Source organism: Lissotriton vulgaris, chromosome 2_1, assembly GCF_964263255.1.
Source record: "Lissotriton vulgaris chromosome 2_1, aLisVul1.2, whole genome shotgun sequence".
Taxonomy (NCBI): domain Eukaryota; kingdom Metazoa; phylum Chordata; class Amphibia; order Caudata; family Salamandridae; genus Lissotriton; species Lissotriton vulgaris.
The window spans coordinates 1495592032-1495607462 of record NC_141687.1 but is presented as its reverse complement, the minus strand read 5'-3'; the positions used below and the strand labels follow the sequence as shown (position 1 = coordinate 1495607462).

The 15431-nt window shown below is 43.5% G+C and overlaps 1 protein-coding gene across 1 annotated transcript in view; it reads left to right on the top strand.

Annotated features, from left to right (window-relative positions):
- The first annotated feature begins 394 nt into the window (after window positions 1-394).
- The window catches only part of LOC147732809 (6-pyruvoyl tetrahydrobiopterin synthase-like), a 181303-nt gene continuing 166266 nt past the window's right edge, over window positions 395-15431 (top strand). The window contains exon 1 of the mRNA XM_086957362.1: window positions 395-567. Within this exon, the coding sequence (XP_086813488.1) occupies window positions 473-567 (95 nt within the window). The 5' untranslated portion in view covers window positions 395-472. The remainder of the gene's footprint in view (window positions 568-15431) is intronic.

The window sequence follows — 15431 nt, the reverse complement described above, 5'->3', positions numbered from 1 at the left end:
ACAAATAGACAGTCGTGCACATTGCTTTTCTATTCTCCATGTCCTATGATTTATGTAATGATGCACACAATGTCTTTATTTAGACATGCAATATTAAATATTTAGTTATTAACGATGCTTTCCAACGGACGTTTGAAGATGCAGAATAGACATTACAGTTATGGACAACACTTGATTTTCCTCTAACTAGGTTTGTTCTCCCGCTTAAAATACAGAGCATTTTTCACTCCTAAAAATATTCAACCCGTGTCCGTGTAAAACAAGGATCACTTGGCACCATAGTCCGAACTAATGTGAAGCGCGAGGATAATTTGGCACCATAACCCGAACTCATTTGAAGCGCGTCCATGATGTAATGGTCACAAGAGGAAACAGTATAAATCAGACCCTCGGATGTAGGGCCCAGTAGACTTTTTCAGATGTTCATTGCCTGACTTTCACAGTCTGCGGAAAGGGGTCCTGTTGAGACGCGATGACTCAAGTCAACAAAGTGAAGCGGGAACCATTTCCTAAAACGGTTACACTGTCGTATATGCTGACCTTCGCAGCAGGACACAAACTGAGCAGGTGAGCTTAGAAGTACAGGAGGTCCCTCTCTCTCTTGCCATATTTATCGCTATGCTCTTTCTTTTTCTCCTAATTTTACTCGTACTCTTTTCGTATCTTCCGTCCCCATTCCTCTTTGTCTCTCTTCTCCTCTCGCTTCCTCTTTCTTACTCTTGCTGTTTCACTGACTCTCCCGTCTCCCCCTCTTCATTTTTTTTTTACCTTCAACCCCTCTTGCCATCTCTCTCTCTCTCTCGCTCGCTCTCTCTCACTGTTTCAACTCAAACAAATATAATACTCATCATTACCAATAAGGTTTAGCAGAATTCCCTAGTCATGGTATTTGTACTACTATCCTTCTAAAACCAAGGACCTTACTTTACATGTCTGACAAGTAACACAAATGCGTTCCTGTTTAGAGAACCTAGACATAACAGAGCACTAGCACAGCAGGAGAGCAGCCCTTGAAATCAGAAATTAAATGTAACACTTAAGGACATTTCTTGGATGAGATGTGGTAAGGCAGCAGGTGAAGTATGGTTAGAGATGAGGTCCAAGCTTCTGTAGCAGAGCAGGGGAAGAATCGTCACTGTTAATTGTATTCACTATTTGTGTGTCTATTCTGCAGCTTATTTGCTTCTGGGAATGCCTGAGATGTTTCTCACAACTTGTTAGTGTGAGATCAGGAGGGTAGTTATGCCCCCTTTGTTTGATGGAGGTGTCAGTGGTTTGTCAGGGCTGAAGGAAGGTCATTTTCTTGCCTTTATTAAGAAAACCTATGTTGTGTGTAACGAAACTTTTTTATGCAAGACACACCTTTGACCTTCCAAATATGATTTGGACTGAGGTTTCTCCATTCCGCCTACAGCCTGCTTGCTTTTGTAACATGTGTGTACCTAGGATTCATTTTCTGTAGATTGATAGCATGAAGTCTGCAGACATCAAAGGCTAGCTGCATTAGTAACAGGGGTTCAAGTGAGCCTAAATGTGGCCGAAGGAAGTACTTCTGATGTGATGAAGGAGGATGTTGTTAGGTTTAGGTCCTGATTTAAAGATTGGTGGAGGGTTTACTCCATCGCAAAAGTTACAGATTTTCCGTCCACCTTATAAGAGGTGCCATAGGCTATAATGTGTGAATAATACATGGGAGCCTGCCATCCATCTATAAAAGCCCTCCTCAACTTCCTTATTACAGGTGATTGGTAACACACTTATTCTATACTGAAGAAATGATTTAGCCACTCACCTTTAGTATCATATTGCAGTTGAGTTCCGACTTCACAATGCTTGCTACTGGAGTCAGTACATGAGTAGAAACGAAGGTCACAGAGCATAATTAAGGCTGCAGTTTCAAAACTGAAAACAATACCTATAATATTCATAGCTCCCCCCCCCCCCCCCCCCGCCCGCAGTGGTGTGATTCCCTAGAATCACACTATGTGCATCCTCTCTCTGGCCAGGCATTTCCAGAGGTTATAAAATAAAAGGGCAAAGTCCGCACATGGTCTTTAACAGTCCATACAAGCCACTGAATACGTGTCACAATATTGCGAGTCTTGAATGTACATGTGTTAGCTGCTGTACACGGCCCTGCCTGAGGCAGGGGCCAGTCACACTCTCGATGAGGGTGGGATCCCCTCATTACTCCTGCTCATCTGCAGCCACTCAGGCGGCTCACCATGACCACCTCGCAATGCCAAATCAGGCTGGTTGCTGCCCGTCTCCTGGGAGCACCAGAAAACCTCTGCTGTTCAAGGCGGAATGAATTCATGTACCAGGAAGAAATGTGAGTTATTTCCCTCGTGCAGCCTTATCGTGCCCATGGCCAAAGCAGGCCCGCGCAGCTCAGCCGAGCGCTCCACTCTTCAATCCACCATGAGGCTCCTCTCCCAAGACGGTCACCGCAACGGCAACAGGAATGCTCCCAGACTTACAAAAGCTTCTCCAAGCCTGCAGCATGTAGACACCGAAGAGGCACAAACAAGCATTGGCAAAGGCAGATGTTTTCACCTATCACCAGCAGACAAGCATTGGTCAAGTAAAAAAAAAAAAATAATAATTAACCTTTGCCTGATGCCTGCTCCATCGTCATACTCACAGCCATGGTCGATGATGCCAACAATGCCGAGCTTCGGCCAGGGATACAAAATTGGCTAGCACGCAAGTGCTGGTTAGTGTGCTACCATCATTCAGCATAGCCGCTGACCCGGCCACCGCTTTGCCACACTGGAAAGTGTGGTTTGGGATGTTAGAGAACTATTTTTTTTACAACATGAGAAACTGATGGTACCATCAAATAGTCATTCGTGCTCCACTACATGGCTGAGGAGATCTACAAATTGTTTGAAATCTTGCCCAACTATGGCGCAACTGTGAGGGCACTAAATACACATTTTGACCTGCAGTTGACCCCCGACTTTGAGCGTTTCAATCAACCTCTCACCAGCGCACCAACGCAAGGGGTAATCCATAGACACATTCTACTTGCGCCTGTCTGAGTTGGCATGCAACTGCATAGCGGATGACCAACCCAAGGAAGAAAGAATTCAAATCATGCAGGGCTGCCGAAACAAAATTCTGATAGGCCTTATCCTGAGGCAGCCCAAAACGACGGCATCGAAGCCAACATTCCTTAACAAATTAGGGCCAGAAGACTCTCCACCAGAAGATGAGGAGGATGCATTCCTAATGTGGTTCACAAGTGACCTCAAACGAATCTTATGACCTCAGCCTACATGCATTGTTGAGATCGCGTAGTCCAGCATAAAAGTCCTCATAGACACCGGTGCATCAGTGATTGTGAGGGACATCGAACAATACTGGTGCCACCAGCCAAACCCACTGCTATTGCAAACAAACATCAAATTCTTAACGTATGGCAGCCAGACACAGCTACCGCTAAAAGGATGCATGGCCATTAGAATAAATTCAGAAGAGCAAGAAATTATGACTACATTCCATGTTGTTCACAGAGAAGCCGACACACTGATAGGGAGACACACAGCTGAAGACCTAGGGCTAGTGTCATTCTCACTCAATGTGACAGCCCTTCATGTAGACGCGCTCCTAAAATAGTTTACCGATCTGTTCAAAGGACTCGGGTGCATAAAGGCCCTGACGATCAAGCTGCACATCAACAAGTCCATCAAACTAATAACACTTTGGCACTGACGCGTGCCTTTCCACATGAGACCACTAGTCGAGCAAGAATGAAGCAAACCAGAGAGCCAAGGGGTGATCGAAAGGGTCTGTAGTCCAATGCCTTGGGTGTCCTCCATGGTCATTGCTAAGAAACTTCAACAGCCAGGCACGATACGGCTCTGCGTAGACATACGCCTTCCCAACCAAGACATAAGGGACAATCGGCACATAATGCTGACAATGGTCATTGCAGACCTTAATGAATGAAAAAGGTTCTCCAAGTTCTCCAAGTTGGAACTCAATGCCCGATGCCATCAGCTACTACTCGCAGAAGAGAGTTGGTGCATCACTACGTTCTCAACGCACTTAGGGTTACGTTGATACAGAAGATTCGGAATCTCTTCGGCAGCAGAAGTCTTCCAAGATGCCTTCTGGGAGACCCTGTCAGACCTATAAGGCATCAAGAATAATAGAGATGAGATCTCAATTCTTTCTGTGAGCGCTGAGGAGCATCACCGTCACCTCCGAGCAGCACTGAGACGGCTGTCTGTACATGGCGTCACCCTTCACAATGAAAAGGGCTCATTCTTCAAAAACTTGATTGAGTTTCTCAGGCAAGTCTTTAACCAAGAAGGAGTCCAAGTCCCACACCATCAAGCAAGTGCCAGCCACAGCAACAGTGTCTGAAGTGTGCAGTTGGGAATGGTCACGTACTGTGGCCAACTTTTTTAGGTGAAAGTGATAAGCAGAATGGAGATAAATATTGCAACATGTCTATTTTCCCTCCATTTTGGTAATTGTAGAAAAGATAGAATGTATTTGAGCTTTAATACATTTGCAGCTACAGCACTTTTTGGAATGGTACTTGTAATTGTATTAAACTGAATCTAATATCTTTCCCACTGCTTTTTGATGTGTTACATTTTGAAGTAGAGATTACAATTTTATCCTTCATGCTTATAGACATCATGTCTCTTTTACAAGAAAAATCTCCAAGGATTTAGGTGTTTTGTGGAAAGGATGGTGGTGATGTGGCCATGTATTATATGGAATAAAGTACCCCTGCTGTACATTGTAAGGGTGTTGTAAATCATCTTGTATTTCCTAGAACTTATAAAGAAGCTCAGTGTTTGGCCTTATTCCTCTATATGGTTATGGAACTCCGTGATATTTTTAATATTCTTATAATTCATGATAAGACGACTTTAAACAATTTATGTTTTAGGCAGATGGGATATTCTTCACATTTGTGAAGGACTATCACATCTGCCAAACTCATAATCAGACCCTAAATGTTGGCAATCAATATTGATATAGGGAAATAATAAAAGCATGATGATTTCATGAAAAGGGGAAATTATAGAGTTGGTTTCTTTGTGGTGCCTCTTACTCCAGTTACAATAGAGCTCTTGGACTGTTCCAGTCACTGTTATCTAAGAATTTTTTTTAGAAGGTAGTGTGAGGGATGTCTGTAGCAAATACAGTCAGGTGGGGGAGGACACCCTGGGTATGTCGGAGAACGCACCAGGTAAGCCCTGGCAGCCCCACTAGGGGTGGTTGCAGCAGGGGCAAACTCCACCACAACGCAGGCTCTGCATTCCCAGCAGAGCACAGAGTTGGCAAAACTCTGAAAACTCCGCTGGCGGAGCGGAGCGGAGTTAGCCACCCTCGCTTAATAATTTTTGCATTGATTATCTGAATACATATAATTGTACTCCTACCTAGTACTAGTAGTCTAAGTACTTATTTACCTGTGTGTGTGTGTGTGTTTAATCCGGAAACCAGTCTGGTGTAGAACCCGCTCAAGAAAGTGATATTTTACAGTTTGGGGGAATTCAGGCATGGGATGACCAGGACAATCCATGGAGCCTCCCCTCTGTCAAACAAATGCTTAGCACTGTTTATATAGTGAAAGCTGGACCCTTTCCTACTTTGCCTGAGTTGAGATTGTCAGACTGTCAAAGATGATTCTAACAATTCCGAGCTGTCTCCGAACAGACAATGATATGCAAGGGCAGTGTGCACAGTTTACTTGGTACTTGGACAAAATGTGCAATGTATGATGATGTGCCTATGAAGAAATGTATTTATAAGCAAAACACTTTCTGTGTACACTATTGCATTCAAGCAAGCAAGCAAATTGTGCTAAAAGTCATTATCTAAAAAGATGCCAACTTTAAATGTGAACATTTAAGAAATGGGAGTATTTGTGCACAGGCCCTAATAACTTCATAACACCATAGAGTTGAGGACGTAGACTGCAATGTCATACAGGAGAGTGGTGAACAGCGGAGTGACGTACACTAGGGTAGCATAGACTGCAGTGGCGTACAGTAGTGTGGGGTAGAATGGAATAACATACAGTGGAGTGGCATAGAATGTGTAGCGTAGAGTTGAGGGAAGCAGACTGTAGTGTCATACAGTGGAGTGGATTAAAGTGAAATAACATACAATGGAGTGGTGTAGAGTGGAGCTGCATTCAGTGAAATTGTGTACAGTGCACTGGCATATAGTGGAGTGGTGTCCAGTGGAACAGCATAGAGTGTAATACAGTGGAGTGATATACAGTGGAATAGCGAAGAGTGGAATAGCATACAGTGGAGTGATGTACAGTGAACTGGCATAGACTGAAATGGTAGGGTATAGTGGAATACCAAACAGTGTAGTTGCATAGATTGGAATGGCATCCAATGCAATATTGTACAATGGAGTGGTGTAGAAGAGAGTATTGTTAACTACAGTGGCATACATAGCACTGGAATACAGTTGAGAACATATAGTGGAGTGGTATACAGTGTAATAGCCTACAGTGAAGTCTGCTACATTTGAGTAACATATATTGGAATAGCGTAGACTGGAGTGACTGGGCACTGGCATGGCATAGAGTGGAATAGTGTATTCCGGAATAGCATACAGTGGAGTGGCATACAAGTGGCATCAACTGGAGTGGTGTACGATGAAGTTAGGTGTAGTTGAATACCAAAATGTGGAATGGCATAGAGTGGAGTTGCATACAGTGTAATAGAGTAGAGTGCAGTAGCATATAGTGGAGTGGCTTACAGTGAGGTAGGAAAAAGTGGAGTGGTTTAGAGTGGAGAGGTGTACTCTGTAGTGGCGTACATTGGAGTGGAGTGGTGTTTACTTGAGTGGCATAAAGTGGAGTGGCAGACACTCACAAAACTTTTTCAGCCGTATAACTTAAAAAATACACTATGTACCTCTAACCCCGCATAGAATGATCTGGTCACCTATTCTTAATCTGCCAAATGTCCTCCAAATCAGACTGGCCATTTCGCTGAATGTCCAGTGCAAAAAGTTAATGCAATATGGAATGGGGTCAAAATAAATTTTAGGACCCCCATTTTTTCTTTGCGCCCCTTTGACCAATCACTGCCAAACATTTAATCATCCACCAATGTAGAAGGGGCGAACAGGTAAGAAAAGCTTTGTGGCAATTGATCAGATGGCGCAAAGTAATTAAGGGAAAAACGTCTGTTGCACTTCTATCTATAGTAACCACACCTATAACTGCAGAGTGGCTACTGCCACTCTATAATATATATCCATATTTCTCAGTGGCAGTCACCACTGGGTAGTTATAGGTAGGATCAGTTTTTCCTTAGAAAATGTCTTTTTTGTTTTGATAATACCTTTGGGCCCGATTCACAGAACTGACTTAAGACAAAATCCTAAACTTACTACTTTTGGTATTCACAGAAGGCATTTAGTAGTAGTAAAGTTAGGATTTTGTCTTAAGTTTGACTTAAGACAAACTTAAGACAGACTTAAGACAGACTTAAGACTGACTTAAGTCAGGATTTTATCTTAAGTTTGTCTTAAGTCTGTCTTAATTTTGTCTTAAGGCTGTCTTAAGTCTGTCTTAAGTCTGTCTTAAGACTGTCTTAAGTTTGACTTAAGTTTGTCTTAAGTCAAACTTAAGACAACATCCTAACTTTACTACTACTAAATACCTTCTGGAAATACCAAAAGTAGTAAGTTTAGGAATTTGTCTTAAGTTAGTTCTGTGAATCTGCCCCTTTGGCATTTTCTATAAAATAGTTTAAGCAGTGCTACCGAAAAAATTCTGAATGGATTTTCACCGTATTTGTCAGAAAGCTAGGTCTTGGCACAGAAAGCTTACTTTTTGTGATTTAGTATAAATCTGTTTAATAGTTTTGGAAATTTTAAGCTCCAAAAATATGTGTACATCTGGATGGTTCGGGGAATCTAATGAGTGTACCTCTGATTGGCACAGAGGTCCTTTTTATCACTGCTTGCTGATATGGAGCAAGTCTCCTTCGCGAGCAAGGCTATGATTGGCTGCTAGCAACATGAAGAAACAGCTTGCTGGCATGCATTACAGGACTTTGGGATGTAGTTCCCTGTTCTGAAGTTAAAAGTAAAACAAAAGTATAAGGAGGCAGGTTATCAATACACTGCCTCCATAGGCCATGGCAGGGCCTACAGGCACCCCCGGGACAATAATAATAAACAATTGGCTTTTTTTTGCCACAATCCTGGTGGACTCCCACAGAATTGTAGCAAAAAATTAATGGTGGCCCGCCATTTAAACAATATTTTGGGGGGAGGTGTTGTAGGGGCCACATCCCCAACCCAATTTGAGCCCTGGGGACCCCATTTATGGGGGCTGATTTGTAAAAAAAATTAGGAAGGGGGGCCTTGGAAGGCCATGGGGATCCAATCCACTGGGACCGAAATAAACCTGAAATGGAAAGGGTCCACATGGCCTTCCTCCCTGAATCTTAAAATGGTAAATTACTCTGTTTGGTGGAGCCCACCTTGAGACAGAGTAGTATCCCTGCCTGCAGCAGCGCAGGCAGGGAAACATATGTTTTCTCCTGCCAAGTGGGAGCATTATTAAATCTCCCGCTGTATGGGAGCAAACATGCCTTCCTTCCCTACAGCAATGTTTGCTGGGAATGCATGTCAGCTCCCAGCCTGCAGGAGATATAAAAATACTCCTGCCAGCTCGAAGCAGACTTGTATTTCTCTGCCCGCACTCCTGCAGGCAGGAAACCGATATTGCTCCTGCTTGGAGTGGGCATGCAGTGACAGCCGTTCCCTCTGGGCAGGAACAATGCAGGCTTCCATACCTTGTGGGGATCTGACCAGCAATGCAGGGGTCCACCCCACTGCCCTACTAGTGGTTTGTGGGTGCACTGGGAGGGCCCCAGGGCACCAATCTCTGCCCTGGGATGGGGTACCCAAGGCATCTTAAGGCTCGAGGAGGGGACAATACAGCCCCTACTTTATCATTAATTTATGACCCTTGGGCTGGGGTCCCAGGTCACATTTAGGCTCAAGGACGGGTAACACTTGTCCCCCTACCCCAAAACACATATGTTAGGCCCCGGGGATAGGGTTTCTGTGGATCTGAAGGCTCGTGGAGGTGGAGGCCGCCTGCCCCCATCTTCTAATAATTAGAATTTGGCAGCAGAGATGGGGTCCCAGAGACCCATGTGGGCTAAAGGATGGGGATCACTTGTCCCCCTAACCCAATACACATATGTTAGGCCCCTGGGATAGGGTTTTTGGGTTTTCTTAAGGCTTGTGGAGGCCTCATGCCCCATCTCCTATTAATTAGAATTTGACACGGAGATGGTGTCACTGAGACCCATTTGGGCATAGTGAGGGAGAGCCATGGGTCTCCTTCCCCATTATAAATATGTTCATACCCGGGAAAGAAATTTCCGGGGCCTCTTTAAGCTCATGGGTGGCCACACACCCCCAATAATTTAAATTTGGCCACAGGGAAGGGGTTCTTGGTGCCTATTTGGGTGTGAGGGTGGGGACGCACATGAACCCTCCACTAAAATAAGTGATTTAGACCCAGCGGATAGGGCCCCCTGGGCCTCTTCAGGATCAGTAAGGAGGACAATTCACTCTCTCCACTGTAACCTCAGTGTGACCCTGGGGGATGGGGTACCTGGGGCCCATTTGGGCTCAGGGTGGGGGGCAGTGTGCCCCTTCCCCTAATGTAAACGTTTTTGGCCCAAGAGGATAGGGTACCTGGAGCCAATAGTGGTTTCAGAATGTGGGGCTGAGCAACCCCCTCCACCAGCAAGAAGCTGCCTTCCTGCAGGAGGTTGGATGCAGGGCCTTTCCACAGTCAGGCCCTACAGCCAACCCTGTACTGCACAGCCAAAGGCCCTGCAGGGATAGGTTTGGCAGCCCATGGAGAGTCATTTTCAGTGCCTCACCACAGTCTAGGCCCTGTGGCCAACTGCACGCAGTGAACCGGCAGAGCACATGCATAACTTGGGTTGGATGCCCTCAGAGGATTGTTTGCTGGGCCTGGCCACAGGCCAGGACCTCCAGCCAATCACACACTGTGCACAGCTGAAGCCCTTGCTCTATGTGGGTTTGTTTCCTGCAAGGTGTTGGCTGCAGGTCCTGGCTATAGGGCAGGCCCTGTGGCAAATCCCCCATGGTGCACGGCCAAAGGCTGTGTTCAGATGGGGGTTGGCTTTATGTTAAAATATCCTAGAAATTCACTGAAAAAACAATGGTTAATGTGACATCATAGTTAAGTATTGTAATTATATATTCATTTACATTGAAACAACATTTAAATTCACTGAAAAACAAACTTTATTGTTATATATGATATATATTATATATTATTGTTAAGTGTGATAATAAGATCTGCTTTTGTTTTAAAATAAAACCTTAGGTGTTCACTGAAAAAAACAAAGGTCAAGGTGATCTTATAATTAGGTGAAAATTTCAGCACCAATGTAATGTTTTGAACTAAAAAGAAACACTGAATTTACCAGTTCTAGTCAGAAAAACTAACTCTAACCTGTTCCCCCTTGCACTACGTATGACATCACTAATTATATCGCTCAAGACATGTTCTATGACATCATTTATATCATTGATAATATCTCAAATGACATCAATGATAACAACACTGATGACATAATTCAAGCTACTTGTATACACATTTCTCTATGAAAAAGTATGGTATTTGAGGTAAGAAAGTAAAATGTAAATAGATTACAAAACTGTGAAGCCTCTTTAGTGCCATTACACATACGATGCCTTAGGTGAAGCAATATTCTTTTACGTGACATTTACAGTATACAATACACTTCATGGGTAACTGAGCAGATGGTGGCAATCAACCCCACATAGCTGGGTAACCCATACTTCAGACAGTGTTAAATATTCATACAACTGTTCAGAGACAATTTCCTCCAGGCATGCAAGCCCTGTTACATAAGCAAACCTCTTGTGAGAAATGAAGTGGATATGAGTACAAAAGTGGGTACTATACACAGTGTGTACTATATGCAGAAACTTTACCTTGTACCACCTGTTAGCAGACAGACAAACTCTCATGAGGAATATACTGCAGATTATTCAGTATAGTATCTTCTAAGAATAGTGTTCCCTCTATACAAATCCCTGTCCAAAGAGAAACTACACACTGTAAACACCCGAGGTTTGAAGGTGCCAAAGGTCATACTACCCACACTCTTCATACTCTACTAAAAACATTATAAATAGATCAGCTTCAGTGGCTTCTCAAGCACAGTACATGGGCAAGTATCTGGTGCACACAATCATCTCTCCTATAAAGAAATTATCACACTGAGATGACTCTCTTAAAATACTCGAGGTTTTTTACAATACTTAGTATTTACTTTACAAAATCATTGCACTGTTACAAATCCTTGTCTCACGAGCAAAAAACTTGTCTGCGAGTCATCACCTGTCACCTGCATCCAGTGTTAGTCCTGTACACAAACATTCATAACGTGTTCAATACTTTGAGACACCTATGAACGATTGGGGGCATACAAATATTGTAAACACTTGCACTCATTAGCAGCTAAGAGGTTGTACAAAATTAGGTAGCGAACTAGGATGATACTGACCTGCCACTAAGAAAAGAATAAAACAGACTAACACACTCAGTCAGTCAATCAAATTCACTTTATTCGGTTAATTAAAACAATAAAAGCATACTACAAAATACACAATAAAATTATTTACAAGAATATTATAAAATCACATTTATCATAAAATACCAAAGACAAGATCTAAATCATCAATATGCACATTAAGAAAATTTCATGAGATTTCTACCACGGACGCCCATTATTAACAAATCTTCGTTCCTCCTTAATCTGACAGCTGCGGTTAAAAAGTTAGCTATGCAAAAAATTTCCCAAACGTTATTTAACATTTGTAAACAAATAAAAGCCGGTCTAGCCTGGGTAAAACCTTGGCCTTTTAAAATGGTTAATATGAACCTGTTTCGGATGTGCAAGAAGTTATCACAAAATAATACAAAGTACATCGAACCCTGGTTTGAAAAGTTATTGCAGGTACATACTTTCAAACCCTTTAGCTTTTTTCCAACGCATAGGTTCAGCAAGGAGCCAATGTAGTTGATTCAATCTGAATCCTACCAGAAGAAAACGATAATGCTGATTTGTCATTATGGTTAGATATGGCTCAATCGTTTGTGATGTACATAACAACTGGTGTGCCCGCACAAGAGGTTTACTTAATTCCTTGGACTCTCTATCACTTTGTGATATCTGGACGTACATGCTTTTGACCCAGAGCATGTCTGCTTTAAGGATTTTCTCCAGGGAGCTAAATGGCTCAGGTCTCCCCAGGTAGGTTGCAATCCTTTTTAAATAATTTAACCACCTGATCCTGCTAGCTAAATCAGGAGTTAAACAATTGCGAATAATATCGTGGTTCATCTCAAGCTCTGGATTTGTCCAAACACCTATCCATTTAAGTAAAGGAGCCATTCCTGTAATGTCTGATATAAAACCTATACCCATTTCTTGGTGTCTGATATCAGTAGAGGTCAATGGTGGCACCAATAGCAGATTTCTTAAAAATTTGTTTTTCACTGTTTGGACATCCCCGACATCCCTGTATGCCCAGAGATCAAAACCATAACCAGCAATAGCAAGGCATTTAGCCCTGTAGATATTTAACATGGTGTGTATAGGTTTCGATCCTAATCTACGGCAAAATCTAGGGCTGCAAAAGTTGATCTAGCGATTACGTTTCTTTTGGCTTTCATTTGTGGGATGCATGTGCCCTTTTTGTCAAAATACACTCCTAGATATAGAAAAGACGCCCCGAAGTAAGTTTGTTCCCCTCGCAATTATAGGTCTTACATTTCTTCCGTTTAACCCCCATGAAAAAATTACATCTAAGTCCAAGAATTTCATAAAAGAGGCAAAAGTTGTTAAAAGATGCTGTTGGCCATTTGTCATTCTGGCTAATAAAGCAGCATCATCTGCACATAGGAGAGCCGGAATTAATATCTCTCCTATGCGGGGAATGTCCAAACTAGCATCCAATATAACTGTTTAGAGATTAATAATGTAAAGGGTGAATAAAAGTGGGGCTAAAATGCAACCCTGTCTCACTCCTTTAACAATACGGATGGTACGTGTTTGGTTGACATTTTGGTCAAATCTTACTGTGGCTCCAAGATCCTTGTGCAGATCCGCCAGAAAGTTTACAAGATTTTCATCCAATCCTAAATTCAGTAATAAATGCCATAACTTAGATCTGTTAACACGATTTAAAGCTGAAGAAAGGTCTATGAATGCCAAATGGAGTGAACCCTTCTTCGCAATTGTGTATTTCCCAGACTACAGAAGTAAATTGAGGCACTGGTCCGTAGTGCCTGTCCCTTTCCTAAATCCATACTGGCAAATTCAAACAGCTAGGTCTTAAGGGCCATTTGGAATTCTGGAAGTGAGGAGATTGTCCGGATTTTCATGGGGAGGCCTTTCCAGGTCTTTGCTGCAATGTGGGAAAAGGACTGCTTCAGTAGATTGGGGGATTATGGACAAGTGAAAAGGAGACAGAGCATACTTTTCTAGACAGTTGGTGAAGGTTCAAGTGGTGGTTAATGACAGTGGGTCTTTAGTTGTGAAGAGCCTTGTGTGTGTGGGTCATCAGCTTGAATTGGCATTCTTCTGTACAGGGAGCAAATGTGATTGCCTGAGGTAGTCTGTGGTGTGGGTTCATTGGGGAAGGATGAGTCTTGCTGCAGTGCTCTGTGTGGCTTGAAGTCTCTGTAGGAGGTGTGCAGTGATTCCAACATAGAGAGCATTGCAATAGTCCAGTTGGCTGGTGAGGAGGACTTGTGTCACAGTGTGGCTCGTTTGTAGGGGTTAGTCATTGGAAGAACTTATGTAGCATATGAAGAGTGAGGAAGCAGTTGGAGGAGACAGCATTGCTCTATGATTTTATAGGTGAGCTTAATGTCAATGATGATTCCAAGATTTCTGGTGTGGTCGGAGGGCGGGTCATTGGTTTCATGGCCACCACAAGTTGATTCATGTGGTGCTGCTGTTGCTGAAGATCAGTACTTCTGTCTCGTCTGTGTTCGGCTGCAGGCAGTTGTTCTTTATCCATCCAGCGATACTCGTCATGCATCTGTGGTTGGTTCTGATGGTGGAAGGACTGTCAGTGAGTCAGAGAATGAGTTGGGTGTCATTTGCGTAGGAAATTATGTTGAGACCATTAGATCTGATGATGTTGGCCAGCAGGATCATATATGCATTGAAGAGTGTGGGGCTGAGGGATGAGCCCTGGGGGACAACATAGGTGATCTTCTTGGGTTCGGAGGTGAAAGGTGGATCCTCTGGGTCCCTCTGGCGAGGAAGGAGGTGATCCATCTGAGCTTGACCCTTGGATGGCTATGTGGTGGAGTCTTTCAATCAGAGTGTGGTGGGATAAGGTACTGAAGGCTGCCGAGAGCTAGAGGAGGAGCACAGCTGCTGTTCCTCCTTGGTCAAGGATGGTTTGGATGTCGTAGGAGGCATATATTAGGGCAGTTTCAGTGGTGTGATTGCTTTGAAAGACAGATTGGGGGAGCAGCAAGTAGCTGGTTCTGTTCCAGGTATATCATGCATTGCTTGTTGATGATCCTTCCAGTACCTCCGCTGGAAATGGGAGAAGGGTGAATCGCAGGTAGCTTTTGAGTTTACTTGGGTTGGCAGAGGTTTTTTTGAGTAGTGGGTTGACAGTGGCATGTTTCCATGTGTCCAGAAAGGTTGCAGTGGTGATAGAGGTGTTGAGCAAAGTGGTGAGTTCCTGGCTAATCCTCTGGTTTCTGAGATTGAAGATGTGGTGTGGGCATGGGTGTGAGGGAGCTCTAGAGTGGATGGATTTAATCGTGGAGGAGGTTTCCTGGGAGGAAAGGAGGTTTCCAGGTGGTCAGTTTGTGTTTTGTGTGAGTTGAAGTGGTGGTGTATTTGTCAAAGAAGTCTGTAGGTGTGGGCTGGGGTTTGAAGTTTCTGTATATGGTTGTGATCTTGTCATGGAAAAGTCAGTGATTTTGTTGAACAGCTCCTGTGAGGGTGTTGTTGTTTTTGCTGGCTGCCGGGTTGCAGAATTTCTTAACAATGTTGAAAGGTTCCCTGTTGTTGGCACTGGTTCAAGCTGTGTGTCTAGGGCTGTCTTCTTATTGCCCTCAGCAGGTGGTGGTAGAGGTTGAGAGAGGTCTTGAAGGTAGCCCTGTCTAAGGTGTCCATGCTGACTTGCCATCTCCTCTCCAGCTGTTTGCTGTCTCATTTCACTTGTCTGAGTACTTGCGTTTACCAGCCAAGATTTTTGGTGGATTTTATCTGGATGTTGCTCTTGATGGAGACAATGCTGCTGGCGCAAACAGTGATACAGGCATTAAAGTTCTTCACTCCCTGCTCGAGGTTGGTGGTGGTTGCAGAGTT